General features: G+C 48.8%; 1 protein-coding gene across 1 annotated transcript in view; it reads left to right on the top strand.

Moving 5' to 3' along the window:
* Positions 1-9,133: 9,133 nt before the first annotated feature.
* HSD17B12 (hydroxysteroid 17-beta dehydrogenase 12) overlaps positions 9,134-15,182 on the top strand; it is a 51,975-nt gene continuing 45,926 nt past the window's right edge. Inside the window, exon 1 of the mRNA XM_044269347.1 lies at positions 9,134-9,413. Within this exon, the coding sequence (XP_044125282.1) occupies positions 9,233-9,413 (181 nt within the window). The 5' untranslated portion in view covers positions 9,134-9,232. The remainder of the gene's footprint in view (positions 9,414-15,182) is intronic.

The raw sequence follows: 15,182 nt of genomic DNA, 5'->3' as shown, positions 1-15,182 counted from the left end.
AGAGGTATGAGGCGCTGTGTTACCCTGGATGTAAGAGGTATGGCGCTGTATTACCCTGTATGTTCTGTAGTGATGGGAGGGGGATATAGAATTTGGCCCACACTGCCACATCCTGGCCCAAGACTTGAGGTCACACTGTGCGTGTTCTATATTCTGGGGGCTCACACCCATCTACTATATTATCTGTGTTGGCAACCCACGCTACGCCACTGTAACCCACATTTATTTAGCCATAAGGGCGTAACATATAATCTATGCAAAATATTAAATTGTATTAATACGTGATTAAAATTGGGAGATATTGAACTCAAGTTCGCAAATATATTTCCCCATCCCTCTAGTTGGATCCTTGGGCAATCAACCCCCCAGGCCCTTTGTCCTGGTGATTGTATTTTAATAAATAGCGTCTTAAGTAAACATTTAGACAAATGATCTACGTTTCCTAGCAGATCATTTAAAGAAGTAGAAATATCTATCTCCAAAAGTGATTTATTCTTTACACTAAGTGCCGAACATAATTGAAAATATATAAACCAAGAAAACCCACCATAGTCTCCCTTTGTGCTAACACCGAGAACGGAAGTATCTCTCCATTCTTCACCACTTGTGTAACATATAATTTTTTTGCCAATACTGGTCCCGGCGACTTACCCGCTTTCTTCCCAACAACAAATCATTAATAATTCTCTCGATAAGCTTTATAAACCTATCCTCTATCCACATAGGTGAATTCCTGAGGCTATAGAGGAGCTGGGGCAAAATATCACCATTTTAACCAAGGAGACTCTGTCAGCTCTGGATAAAGGACGTCGGAACCATATCCCAATTTGTTACATCAATTTAGTTAATAATGGAATCAAATTAAGCTGTAGAAAATCTTCGATCTTAGGGCTCTTTCACACTTGCGTTCTTGTCTTCCGGCATAGAGTTCCGTCGTCGGGGCTCTATGCCGGAAGAATCCTGATCAGTTTTATCCTAATGCATACTGAATGGAGAGAAATCCGTTCAGGATGCATCAGGATGTCTTCAGTTCCGGAACGGAACGTTTTTTGGCCGGAGAAAATACCGCAGCATGCTGCGCTTTTTGCTCCGGCCAAAAATCCTGAACACTTGCCGCAAGGCCGGATCCGGAATTAATGCCCATTGAAAGGCATTGCCGGATCCGACGTTTAGCTTTTTCTCAATGGTTACCATGGCTGCCGGGACGCTAAAGTCCTGGCAGCCATGGTAAAGTGTAGTGGGGAGCGGGGGAGCAGCATACTTACCGTCCGTGCGGCTCCTGGGGCGCTCTGACGTCACTCTGGAGCGCCCTGGGAGCCGCGCGGACTGTAAGTATACCGCTCCCCCGCTCCCCGCTCCTACTATGGAAACCAGGACTTTAATAGCGTCCTGGCTGCCATAGTAACACTGAAAGCATTTTGATCCGTCTTCAAATGTTTTTAGTACACTTGCGTTTTTCCGGATCCGGCGTGTAATTCCGGCAAGTAGAGTACACGCAAGTGTGAAAGAGGCCTTAGGCGATATAGTCATGCCCAAATATTGAAAAGAATCAGAGACATTCAACATGCTCAAGGTTCCCTCAGTAGAGAGTATAAAACTATCCACTGGCATAAGAGTGGTTTATGACCAGTTTATATCTAAGCCTGAGACCTCACTAAAAGAGTTAACTATTTGAATGATTCTTGGAAGAGTTGTATTGGTATGATCCATAAAAAAAAAGACATCATCCACATATAAAGAAACGCAGTCCCCCCCCCCCCTATTGTTCCAAACCCTTCAATCCTAGAATCCTGTCTAGCAGTCAGGGCTAGGGGCTCGATATACATATCAAATAGCAATGGGGAGAGAAGGCATCCTTGGCGGGTACCCCTATTCAAAGCAAAGCTCGCTATCAAACTCCCATTAATGTTCAATCTCGCCAGAGGAGATCTTTTTTTTTATCTTTTTACATTCCCCTCGCCATTGGGTAACTAGGTAATGTAGTTGGGGGGGGGAGTTGGGGAGGAGCTGGGGGGGGGGGTTTGCAGTTCTGTGAAGGCCTCTGAGGTTTGTTAGAGAACATTAGTGGTCAAACAGCATAATAAAAACCAAGGAACACAGTACACAGGTCAGGGATAAAGTTGTGCAGAAGTGTAAAACAGGATTATGTTATAAAAAAAATATCCCAAGCTCTGAATATCTCACGGAGCACTGGTTAATCCATCATCTGAAAATAGAAGGAGTATGGCACAACTGCAAACCTACCAAGACGTGGCCGTCTACCTAAACTGACAACCCAGGCAATGGGGGCTCTAATTAGAGGAGCAGCCAAGAGGCCCATGGTCACGCTGCAGAGATCCACAGTTCAGGTGGGAGAATCTGTCCACAGGACAACTATTAGTTGTGTACTCCACAAATCTGCACTTTATGGAAGAGTGACAAGAAGAAAGACATTTTTGAAAACAAGCCATAAGAAGTCCTGTTTACAGTTCGCCACAAGCCATGTAGACTAGAGGACACAGCGAATATGTGGAAGAAGGTGATCTGGTCAGATGAGACCAAAGTTGAACTTTTTGAGCTAAATGCAAAACACTGTGTGGCAAAAAACTACCACCCTGAGCACATCGTCCCCAGTGTGAAACATGGTGGTGGCAGCTTCTTCAGCAGAGACAGTGAAGCCGGTCAGAGTTGATGGGAAGATGGATGGAGCTAAATACAAAGCAATCCTGGAGGAAAACCTGGTAGAAGCTGCAAAAGACTTGAGACTGGGGTGGAAGTCCACCATCCAGCAGGGCAACGACCCTGAACATCCAGCCAGAGCTACAGTGGAAGGGTTTAAGTCCAAGCAGATTCATGTGTTAGAACGGCCCAGTCACAGTCCAGACATAAATTAAGAATCTGTGGCAAGACTTGAAAATCGCTGTTCAGACGCTCTCCATCCAATCTCACTAAGCGCAAGCTCTTCTGCAAAGAAGATTGGGCAAAAATTCCAAAAAATCAATCTCTAGATGTGCAAAGCTGGTAGAGACTTACCCCAAAAGACTTACAGCAATAGGTGGTCCTACAAAGTATTGAATACAAATGTATGCCACACTTTTTTCAGATTTCTATTTATTAACAATTTTGAAAACCATGTATCATTTACTTTTCGCACATACTCGCCACTTTGTGTTGGTCCATCACATAAAATCCAATAAAATGGTTTGGGGTGTAATGTGAAACTCCCCTGCATAACAGAAACGGGACGGATCCGTTTCGCAGCCCACAGACTTCTATTATGACGGAATAAATAGCGGCATTCCGTCATAGAATTGCCTTATGGTCGGTGATATGAAATCCGCTCATCTCTCCAAGCAGAATGTGTGTTTGTCTGTTGTAACCTGACGCAGCTGCCTAAATAAAATAAATGAAATATAACAAGACACAAAATTGTTGATCTTCATTCATAAGAATTTCTTTTAATCTGCTGCTCCTTGGAGAATTGTTTCGGTATAATCCAATAATCTGATAATCCACTCCTATCGGGTCCCATTGAAGGGTTTTCTGGGACCCAGTATGTCCCGCATACTCCTCTTAAAGGGCATCTGTCAGCAGATTTGTCCCTTGCTCATATGTGCCAGCATTGCTGAGAAAAATAATGTTTTACTGTATGCAAATGAGCCTCTAGGAGCAACGGGGGCGTTACCATTACACCTAGATGCTCAGATCTCTGCAACTTCCACGGCCTCTGTACTTTGACAGGACCAGGTCTGATGACGTTTTATAATGCCTGGTACTGTCAAGCAGAGATTGCAGCAGTTGCAGAGACAGTAGAGCCTCTCGGTGTAATGGCAACGCCCCCGTTGCTCCGAGAGGCTCATTTGCATATACTAAAACATAATTTTTCTCAGCAATGTGGGCACATATGAACATGGGACCAACGCAGATGCCTTCAGCTGCCAAGCGCACATGTAACAGGTCATCCAGTTTCATAGGTACAAAACTGCTGACAGATGCCCTTTAATTACACGTACCTCTGTAGGAGACAATGTGCCATTTACTTGCTGTTGAAAATCCAGCTTCTTCCGATGACACTGGAGTATGGATGGGGCCAGAACGATTCCTCTACCTGGCACACGCACCCATCTCATGGGCACATGCTCCAGGGAGAATAATACTGCTGGCCCCATCCCCAGCAGAAGTGATGTCCCGTCCACGGCTGGAAACCTGGTCAAGGATGTGAGGGTTGTCATGAGACCGGGTTCCCAAGTGACTGATCCACGCCACTTTGTAACAGCAAGTATATCACGTCTCCTGTAGACGAGTTACGTGTAATTAAGGTGGGATTGCAGGATCTGCTGGGTCCAAGAAAACAAATTTTTAAATGAATTTTATTACATACGTATTTTTACAGCTATATCACTGAATGTAATATACATGGAGACATCTATCTATCCATATATTTATTAAAATCATAAGGGGAAAAGCCATGAGCAGGTTTCCGCACAGCTTCCCTCAGCATCTCAACGTGTGGCTGTCCTGATGGCGGCACTTGTACGTCTCCTGCCAAATCACTGTCTGCATCAAGGTTCACACATCAGTATTTAGATAAAAGCAAAAGATTCTTCATGGTGTAAAACCGCAGCACTGCAGTTATAAGGCTGCCGGCAGCGCAGCAGGGATATCAGACCCGTCGTCAGCAGACACCCTCCTGTCCCAGGAAGACCAAGGGATTCCCAAAACCTGTGAAGTGGAAAAAAACAGGTGGCAGGGGAGCAGAGGTCGACAGAATTTAATTAAAAGTATTAAAATACAATAAAAAGTGAAAAAGGGCAATGCATTTCGAGAGAGGGCCATGAAAAGAGTTCCACTGGAGCCACGCAAAAAAATTGTCATAATATTAAATTATTTTAAAATGTTCCCATACAGTGGCATGCAAAAGTTTGGGCACCCCTGGCCAACATCACTGTTACTGTGAAGATGAAATGATCTCCAAAAGGTATAACGTTAAAAATGAAACACATCTTACGCAATATCAGTACATTATTTTGGTTTTGTATGATTTTAGAGTGAAATAAAAAGGAAAGGAGTACAGTACCTTGCAAAAGTATGGGAACCCCAAGGGATTTGAGCAATCAAATTAGGCTGAGTTCACACTTCAGTTATTTGATCAGTTATTTCCATCAGTTATTGTTAGCCAAAACCAGTAGTGAAGCCTCCACAGAGATCAGGTGTAATGGAGTGATCGGCTCCTGTTCTGTGCTTTTGACCCGCATGTAGTTTTGGCTCACGCTAACTGATGGAAATAACTGACCAAATAGCTGAAGTGTGAACTCTGCCTAACTTTGACTGAGGTCTCGGACCTTAAATAGCCTGCTATGGTTAAGGCTTGTTCACAATAATCATTAGAAAAGGCCAGGTTGAGGCCCACGAGGCAGGAGAAGGTTTAACAGGAACAGTGAAGGTCAAGAGAAGAAATATTTCATAGGATTGCTAGAAAGGCCAATCAGAACCCCGCTTGACTGCAAAAGACCTTCAGGAAGATTTCGCAGAATTGGGAGTTGTGGTACGTTGTTTTAGTGTTCAGAGACACCTGCAGAAATATGGTCTTTATGGAATAGTCATCAAAAGAAAACCTCTCATGCATCCTCACCACACAATCCAGCTCAGAGGTTTGCAAAAGAACATCTAAACCTAAGCCTGACCCATTTTGGAAACAAGTCCTGTGGACCCATGAGGTTAAAATAAAACTCTTGTCCACAATGTGCAAAGGTATTTTGGAGAAAAAAGGGCACAGAATTTCATGAAAAGAACACCTCCAAACATTAAAGAGGACCTTTCACCTGGAAAAACAATGTGAACTAAGTTTGCTGACATGGAGAGCGGTGCCCGGGGATCTCGCTGCACTTACTATTATCCCCGGGCGCCGCTCCGTTCTCCCGCTATGTCCTCCGGTATCTTCACTCTCTAAGTTATAGTAGGCGGAGTCTGCCCTTGTCCTGTGGGCGTCTCCTTCTCCTAGGTTGCAGGGCTGGCCAATCGCAGCGCACAGCTCACAGCCTGGGAGTTTTTTTTTCGAGATTTTATTTTTCAACTTTTTTTTTTATATATATATATATATTTTTTTTTATTAACATTTTTTTTCCCAACCATAGACAATATACACATATATAAAAATATTAAATTATTTTTCTACTTTAAAACCATTTTAAAACATGGATCTGAAGTCCGCTTTGGTACCGAGGTACAGATCCATGTTTGACTTCGCCTCGCTGGAGCCCATACATTTTAATGCTGTATGAAGACGAATCTCTGTACAGCACTCAAATGCAGTTTTGAATGAATTGACTTCGAATCTAGGATCCAAAGCTCGATTCGCTCATCTCTAGCCATCAGTAACTGATGGGTGGGGGTCTGACACCTGGGACCTCCGCCAATCAGCTGTTTGAGAAGGGAGAAGGCCGCGGCGCTTACAGGAGCGCCGGTGCCTCAGGGCTGTACTGCTTGTATGCCGATTCCCGATGCATGAGAACACAGGGCCAGGGGGGATGACATCTCACCTGCTTGGCCTTGTCATTAAACCTGGGGGGGTGTAGCTTCCAGTGAAAGCGAGTGGATCTTTTGGTGCAACGGTGACGCCCTGGTTGCACCAAGCAGGTCACTTGCCTATAATAAAGCATACATTTCTCTGGACTGCAGACACCGATCAGGGTGGGGAGACAGCACATCTGGCAATTCGTTTGGATTACTGTGGAGGGATGTGGTGACAGATTCCCTGGTTACTTTCTAAAGTGTGTATGCAATATGCACAGCAGTGTAGTAATAAATAAGCGTTCTACAGTAGCATTACGTGTAGTAATGATTGCAGGGAGCTCGGAGGACTCATCGTCTCACGAGAGAACAGCAAAGGTACAAAGAGCATAGTACAGAGGTGCAACATGCCACGTAGACGGCGGTTTCATCATGTCACACGCAATTACCATAGGATACCATGCACATGAAATGCCCAATGCCACAAATACATTCAAAGGGGTTGCTTCCTATCTCTAACGGCATATAGGTGGTCCCTCACTTGGGAAGCACAAGCAAAAAACAGCTCTACGACCATAAAACGGACCCTCTACGACAGACTGGTCCCTCCGTGTATTACATAAGTGGCCGCAGAAGCGTAAATTGAATGCAGAATCTGTAACAGGGCCCCCAACCTGCAGACCTCCAGCCTTACTGACACCTGTTCTATTTACTGACACTGTACAGGAATGTACCGCAGACCCCCAGCCTTACTGACACCTGTCCTATTTACTGACACTGTACAGGAATGTACCGCAGACCTCCAGCCTTACTGACACCTGTCCTATTTACTGACACTGTACAGGAATGTACCGCAGACCTCCAGCCTTACTGACACCTGTCCATTTACTGACACTGAACAGGAATGTACTGCAGAACTCCAGCCTTACTGACACCTGTCCTATTTACTGACACTGTACAGGAATGTACCGCAGACCTCCAGCCTTACTGACACCTGTCCTATTTACTGACACTGTACAGGAATGTACCGCAGAACTCCAGCCTTACTGACACCTGTCCATTTACTGACACTGAACAGGAATGTACTGCAGACCTCCAGCCTTACTGACACCTGTCCTATTTACTGACACTGTACAGGAATGTACCGCAAACCCCCAGCCTTACTGACACCTGTCCTATTTACTGACACTGTACAGGAATGTACCGCAGACCTCCAGCCTTACTGACACCTGTCCTATTTACTGACACTGTACAGGAATGTACCGCAGAACTCCAGCCTTACTGACACCTGTCCTATTTACTGACACTGAACAGGAATGTACTGCAGAACTCCAGCCTTACTGACACCTGTCCTATTTACTGACACTGAACAGGAATGTACTGCAGAACTCCAGCCTTACTGACACCTGTTCTATTTACTGACACTGAACAGGAATGTACTGCAGAACTCCAGCCTTACTGACACCTGTTCTATTTACTGACACTGAACAGGAATGTACTGCAGAACTACAGCCTTACTGACACCTGTCCTATTTACTAACACTGTACAGGAATGTACCGCAAACCCCCAGCCTTACTGACACCTGTTCTATTTACTGACACTGTACAGGAATGTACTGCAGACCTCCAGCCTTACTGACACCTGTCCATTTACTGACACTGAACAGGAATGCACTGCAGACCTCCAGCCTTACTGACACCTGTTCTATTTACTGACACTGTACAGGAATGTACTGCAGACCTCCAGCCTTACTGACACCTGTTCTATTTACTGACACTGAACAGGAATGCACTGCAGACCTCCAGCCTTACTGACACCTGTTCTATTTACTGACACTGTACAGGAATGTACTGCAGACCTCCAGCCTTACTGACACCTGTTCTATTTACTGACACTGAACAGGAATGTACTGCAGACCTCCAGCCTTACTGACACCTGTTCTATTTACTGACACTGTACAGGAATGTACCGCAGACCTCCAGCCTTACTGACACCTGTCCTATTTACTGACACTGTACAGGAATGTACCGCAGACCTCCAGCCTTACTGACACCTGTCCTATTTACTGACACAGCCTGTCCTATTTACTGACACAGCTCAGGAATGTACTGCAGACCTCCAGCCTTACTGACACAGCCTGTCCTATTTACTGACACAGCTCAGGAATGTACTGCAGACATTTCTATGGCGCAGCGTCCCGTCCTCTAACAGCTAATACAATCTGGTGCCATCTTCTCCACCAATCAGCACACAGACCAGTCATGGTAACAAGATCCTTCCAGCCAATCAGCTCATAGCTCCTCTCAGCCCTTTTGTGAATGAAGTGGCAGAAATGCGGAGGTGGAGGAGACAGGGTTCCTAAGCGACGGGACCCTATCGTCCAATAGGAAGCCTTCGGAGGAACAGACAGTTTGAGAGAATGACGAGAAACCGGGAGGTAGGATCGCCATGACAACAGTCGTCCAATAAGACGACCGGAGTACCCATAAAGGGCGGGATTTGTTGATTGATTGGAGAATAAGCCAATAAAAACAATAGCTTTTCAGCCCTATAGGATCATAGAAACTGGAGAAAAGGGCGGGTTTACGAAAACTGTCGTTCGAACTGGCCAATCGGGTGGCAAGTTGTAGGCGGAGGGGCGGGGCGGCTGGCTGACAGGGGCCTTGTTCTTTTTACACACGGTGTGGCGTCGCGGCTCTTCCGGGTGTCGGTCTGTAGCGCAGTCATACGCAGTGCCGGGACATGGCCTCAGACACGCCGCTGGCCGGGCTCCCTGTGCCCTGCGCTGGCTTCTTCTGGTATCTGGGTGTGATAGCGGCCTCCTGGTGGGGTGTGAGGGGCGCATGGCGCCTGCTGAGTGGCGCTCGGGTCTGGGTGCTGGGGAGTGGAGCGCAGGTGGGCCCGAGGATCGGGAAATGGGCAGGTGAGTGTCTCCCAGGAGTCAGAGCGGGAGTCCGGCTTCATCATCAGCCGTTATTACTGTCACTCAGTGCGGAGCTCCGGGACCGGGGGCAGATAATGGGGAGGGGGGCAGATAATGGGGAGGGGGGCAGATATAATATAAAACCGGGGGGGCAGATAATGGGGAGAGGAGGCAGATATAATATAAAACTGGGGGGAGGGGGGTAGATAATATATAAAACTGGGGGGGCAGATATAATATAAAACTGGGGGGGCAGATAATGGGGAGGGGGGCAGATGGAGGGGAGGGGGCAGATATAAAACCGGGGGTGGGGGGGGGCAGATAATGGGGAGAGGAGGCATATATAATATAAAACGGGGGGGGGGGGGCAGATATAATATAAAACTGGGGGGGCAGATAATGAGCAGGGGAGGGGGCAGATATAATATAAAACTGGGGGGGGGGCAGATATAATATAAAACTGGGGGGGCAGATAATGAGGGAGAGTGGGCAGATATAATATAAAACTGGGGGGGGGGGCAGGGGCGTAGCTATAGGGGGTGCAGAGGTAGCAGTCGCTGAGGGGCCCAAAGACCCTTGTGCTGCATAAGACACACAAAGCACTGAGGGAAGGGGGGGGGGGGGGGGGGTTAGGCCAAGCCTAACTCTTGCACCAGGGCCCATGAGCCTTTAGCTATGCCCCTGGGGGGAGAGGGGGCAGATATAATATAAAATGGGGAGGGGGGCGAATAATGAGGAGGGGTGGGGGACAGATTATAGGACTGGGGGGCAGATATAATATAAAATGGGGGGGGGGGGGCAGATTTATAAGACTGGAGGATGGGTCAGATACATAAAACATCTGGGCAGAAGGTAAAGGGGGGGGGGGGCAGATATATAAAACTAGGGGTGGGGGTTCCAAATGACATGAAGTGATCTAGATGAAAGTCAGTGATTATGGGATGACAGAGGGAGGTGGAGACTGGAGAGAATGAGGAGGAGAGCTGCTGAATGAATGGGGAGACCAGTATGGAGGGAGAGAGGAGCACAGGCATGAATGACTGGAGAGAGGCAGAGGCATGAATGACTGGAGAGAGGCAGAGGCATGAATGACTGGAGAGAGGCAGAGGCATGAATGACTGGAGAGAGGCATGAATGACTGGAGAGAGGCATGAATGACTGGAGAGAGGCATGAATGACTGGAGAGAGGCATGAATGACTGGAGAGAGGCATGAATGACGGGAGAGAGGCATGAATGACTGGAGAGAGGCATGAATGACTGGAGAGAGGCATGAATGACTGGAGAGAGGCATGAATGACTGGAGAGAGGCATGAATGACTGGAGAGAGGCATGAATGACTGGAGAGAGGCATGAATGACTGGAGAGAGGCATGAATGACTGGAGAGAGGCATGAATGACTGGAGAGAGGCATGAATGACTGGAGAGAGGCATGAATGACTGGAGAGAGGCATGAATGACTGGAGAGAGGCATGAATGACTGGAGAGAGGCATGAATGACTGGAGAGAGGCATGAATGACTGGCGAGAGGCATGAATGACTGGCGAGAGGCATGAATGACTGGAGAGAGGCATGAATGACTGGAGAGAGGCAGAGGCATGAATGACTGGAGAGAGGCAGAGGCATGAATGACTGGAGAGAGGCAGAGGCATGAATGACTGGAGAGAGGCAGAGGCATGAATGACTGGAGAGAGGCAGAGGCATGAATGACTGGAGAGAGGCAGAGGCATGAATGGCTGGAGAGAGGCAGAGGCATGAATGACTGGAGAGAGGCAGAGGCATGAATGACTGGAGAGAGGCAGAGGCATGAATGACTGGAGAGAGGCAGAGGCATGAATGACGCTGTGGAGATTGCCGTTGATGGGGCAGTTGGTAAAGTTCGTATAGTGATTTGCTGTAGGGAGAGATGGGCAGTGTATAGCGGGCGCCTGGGCTGTAGGGAGAGATGGGCAGTGTATAGCGGGCGCGTGGGCTGTAGGGAGAGATGGGCAGTGTATAGCGGGCGCCCGGGCTGTAGGGAGAGATGGGCAGTGTATAGCGGGCGCCCGGGCTGTAGGGAGAGATGGGCAGTGTATAGCGGGCGCCCGTGCTGTAGGGAGAGATGGGCAGTGTATAGCGGGCGCCCGGGCTGTAGGGAGAGATGGGCAGTGTATAGCGGGCGCCCGGGCTGTAGGGAGAGATGGGCAGTGTATAGCGGGCGCCCGGGCTGTAGGGAGAGATGGGCAGTGTATAGCGGGCGCCCGGGCTGTAGGGAGAGATGGGCAGTGTATAGCGGGCGCCCGGGCTGTAGGGAGAGATGGGCAGTGTATAGCGGGCGCCCGGGCTGTAGGGAGAGATGGGCAGTGTATAGCGGGCGCCCGGGCTGTAGGGAGAGATGGGCAGTGTATAGCGGGCGCCCGGGCTGTAGGGAGAGATGGGCAGTGTATAGCGGGCGCCCGGGCTGTAGGGAGAGATGGGCAGTGTATAGCGGGCGCCCGGGCTGTAGGGAGAGATGGGCAGTGTATAGCGGGCGCCCGGGCTGTAGGGAGAGAGGGGCAGTGTATAGCGGGCGCCCGGGCTGTAGGGAGAGATGGGCAGTGTATAGCGGGCGCCCGGGCTGTAGGGAGAGATGGGCAGTGTATAGCGGGCGTCTGGGCTGTAGGGAGAGATGGGCAGTGTATAGCGGGCGCCCGGGCTGTAGGAATGTGGATGAGGTTATCGTATCGCCCCTGGTTTCACACCGTATCTGTGATGTTACAATCTTTCCTTTATATTAAGCCCACGTGATCTAGAAACAATTGGTTCTGGATTTCCTCGTGATTCGACAGGGGATCCGCTTGTGTTACTTATGGTTTTGCTGCAGTTTTCCCCTTTTTTGCAAAGTCTGAATCTACGGTGAAAATCTGCAGAAAGAACTGAGAAGCATTTTATTTATTTTTTTACAAAAACAGCGCCACACCTGTTCTCAGGTTGTGTGTGGTATTACCGCTCAGCCCCTTTACTTCAGTGGAACAAGGCTGCAATACCAGACCCAACCTATGGACAAGTGTGGTTCTGTTTTTGGAAGACAGCGGCCATGTTTTTGGCCTTCCATCCTTGTGGATGAGCTCAGGTACCGTGTAACATAATGCTCCGGGAGGCCCCGCTGTGACTGGAGGGGAAAGCTGCTCTGCTTTGGCTATTGGGTGGGGGGAGCACTGCACTAGTAGAGGTGTCTCGGGGGGAGGGTCAGTGGCTGGTAGAGGCGGAGCACTGCTTCTCCTTCCAGGGGGCAAGTGAGTGATTCATAAGGCTTGGGGTCACAACCCAGTCGCAGTTTTGAACTGGCAGATAAAATGTGGAAATTCTTGGCCAGTTGGCATTAGTGGTGCCCTCGTCCCCTATTAGGGGTTAGTTTGGGGGTCCCTCATTTAGTGCCCCCCCTTTTACTAGGTATATCCTGCAGAGATGGGCTGTAGTGCTAGAAGGGCCCTCCACTACAAGGCTTGTAATAGGCAATCGGGCACAACGCTGCCACCTCCTGGCTGTGCTGTGAACAACTAATCTCAAACATTGGGACTCTCAAGTAAAAGCTGAAGTTATGGTGCCCCCTTGTGGTGATAGGCACTTTCTCAAGATGTTCCTCTTTTCTGGTAGCTTTTACCTGTGCGATCTGCCTTAAAGGGGTATTCCAGCCTCAAGCGTTTATCCCCAATCCAGTGTTAGATCAGTAGGGGGTCTGAGCAACAGGACACTTGCTGGACCACCGCCCTACTCTGACTCCTGTGGCTGAGGGCAGGACTGGGATCCCCCATTCAGTGCTTGATGGAGGTCCCCCACCAAGCCAGCATTTACCACCTATTCAGTGGATAGGCGGTAAATACTTCTGGCTGGAATACCCCTTTAATCACTGTATGATGGAAAGGTCTGCAGCTGTCCAGTATATTTTGTTTCAGTCCTTTACATATCTCTGCTTGTTGTCAGTGAGTGGATACAATGTATAGGTTTAGAGGCTGAATACTATTCCTGAAGACATTCATTGCAGTGTAGCAGCCCGGGCACAGCTTTGTCACAGACTTCAGGCTGAGTTAACCATGAAAGGTCAGGCAAAAATTCAGTGGTGTCGGAGCCTCGTTACAACACTGTGTGTGCAGCCCCCAGTAGTGGACGCCTGTCATAACCTTCAGCTGATTGGGGGGGGGGGGGGGGGATAGATGACTGGGCGCACTGGGTTCCTCTGACCTTTTACACTGGGGGGTGTTGTAGATCTGCGGGGGTCATAGCCGGCTGCTCACCGCCTCGTACGTCACAGCCCTGGCCTCTGTATCCAGAGCTCTGTGGCGCCATCTGCTGGATGTTGTGTGGAAGTGAATTCCTTTATCACTATTTTTGGAAGTAGAGGGTCCCCTAATATCAGGATAGTACTTGCAGCTAAAGAGCGAGGACATGGTTCTAGCTAAGTGCATAGCAATAAGTGCGAGTGTAAGGCGGGCCTCCGCTCAGAATGTGGCATGCTCTTTCTCTCTTCTGTTTCTCAGTAGAGCAGCCACTGGGACCATAAGGGAACTCCGTGTTTATTCCGGGCAAAGGACCCATCAGAACAGAGGACTGATAGTTATAATGTATTCCCTTTGCAGCTCCAAGTGTGTCTGATAGTTTACTGTGTAACACTTTTCTCTTCTAGAAGATAAGCGGCGCCGGGTATGTCTGGCAGAGTCTTTCTTCCTTCTCTCCCTATGTCCATAAACATGCATGCTCGGCTGATCAGATCAAGCATGCTTGTAAGCGGAGACGGTTAGTTCGGCAGCAGCCACGGTGTACGGCCAGCTGTAGAGCAGAGGTTGGGGGGGGGGGGGGGGGGGGGGGGTGGACAGTGCGCAGGCAAGGGGACGCGGGGTTAAACCAGTGTTGCAGCCTCTATTGTGTATTATTCAGTCCGATGTATTGTCCTGTCCGATTAACCCCTTGTTGATGCAGGACTAGCATGCTCACCTCTTCCATAGAAGGAACCCCAAAACGTCTTGACCATATATCCTGTTGGTTCTATCCCCAAAAGGTGCCTGATGACCACACAGCGCCATCCACTCTGTAGTGGCTGAGCCTTGTTACTGCAGTAGATTGAATGCACGATGACCGCTTCCTTTAACTGCATGTGAGACCGCTGGAGATAGCAGAGCGCTGCGCTGAGCAGTCCCATAGACTGAATGGGGTGGAGGTCACGCCTGTGCACTGCCTTTCTATTTGCACCAGGGGCCCCTGTATTTGCGATCGTTGGGGTCCCAGCATCACCTAGATGATGATAAATGTTTGTGAGCTTTTAAATCCTCTGCCGCTCCTGTGCTGATGCCCTGGTGGCCCCTGCCAGTCTTTGTTTCTGGAGCAATGACGTGCCGTATCTATATCATGTGACAGATGCTGCCAGTCACTGATCAGGTACCTCACCGAGGAGCCCAGTGATAGGCTGCAGTGTGGATCATGGCTGTATGGTGTATCATTGCACCAGGAATATGAATATGGGAACCACATAGAGATGTGGCTAGACTAGATCTATCAGATGGTAGGGGTATAGCAGTCATTGCAAGGTTGCCAGGACAGAGGCGGGTCTGGGGCACAGGCAAGGCGGGAGGCTGTGCCTTGTGCAGCAGCATGTCACAGGCAGCGTATCGTTCAGCCCATTGCAGCGAAGAGCAGGGATGATTGGTTGGCAAAACCTTTATTTCATCGGCTGCCAAGTAGTGATGCCGAGTTGTGGTGGTCACCCAGTGCAGTGACATCAGATGTTACCATGATGTCTTTGGTTTTGACAGTAGTTC

Source organism: Bufo gargarizans, chromosome 10 (assembly GCF_014858855.1).
Source record: "Bufo gargarizans isolate SCDJY-AF-19 chromosome 10, ASM1485885v1, whole genome shotgun sequence".
Lineage (NCBI taxonomy): Eukaryota > Metazoa > Chordata > Amphibia > Anura > Bufonidae > Bufo > Bufo gargarizans.
This window is presented reverse-complemented; position numbering and strand designations above follow the sequence as displayed.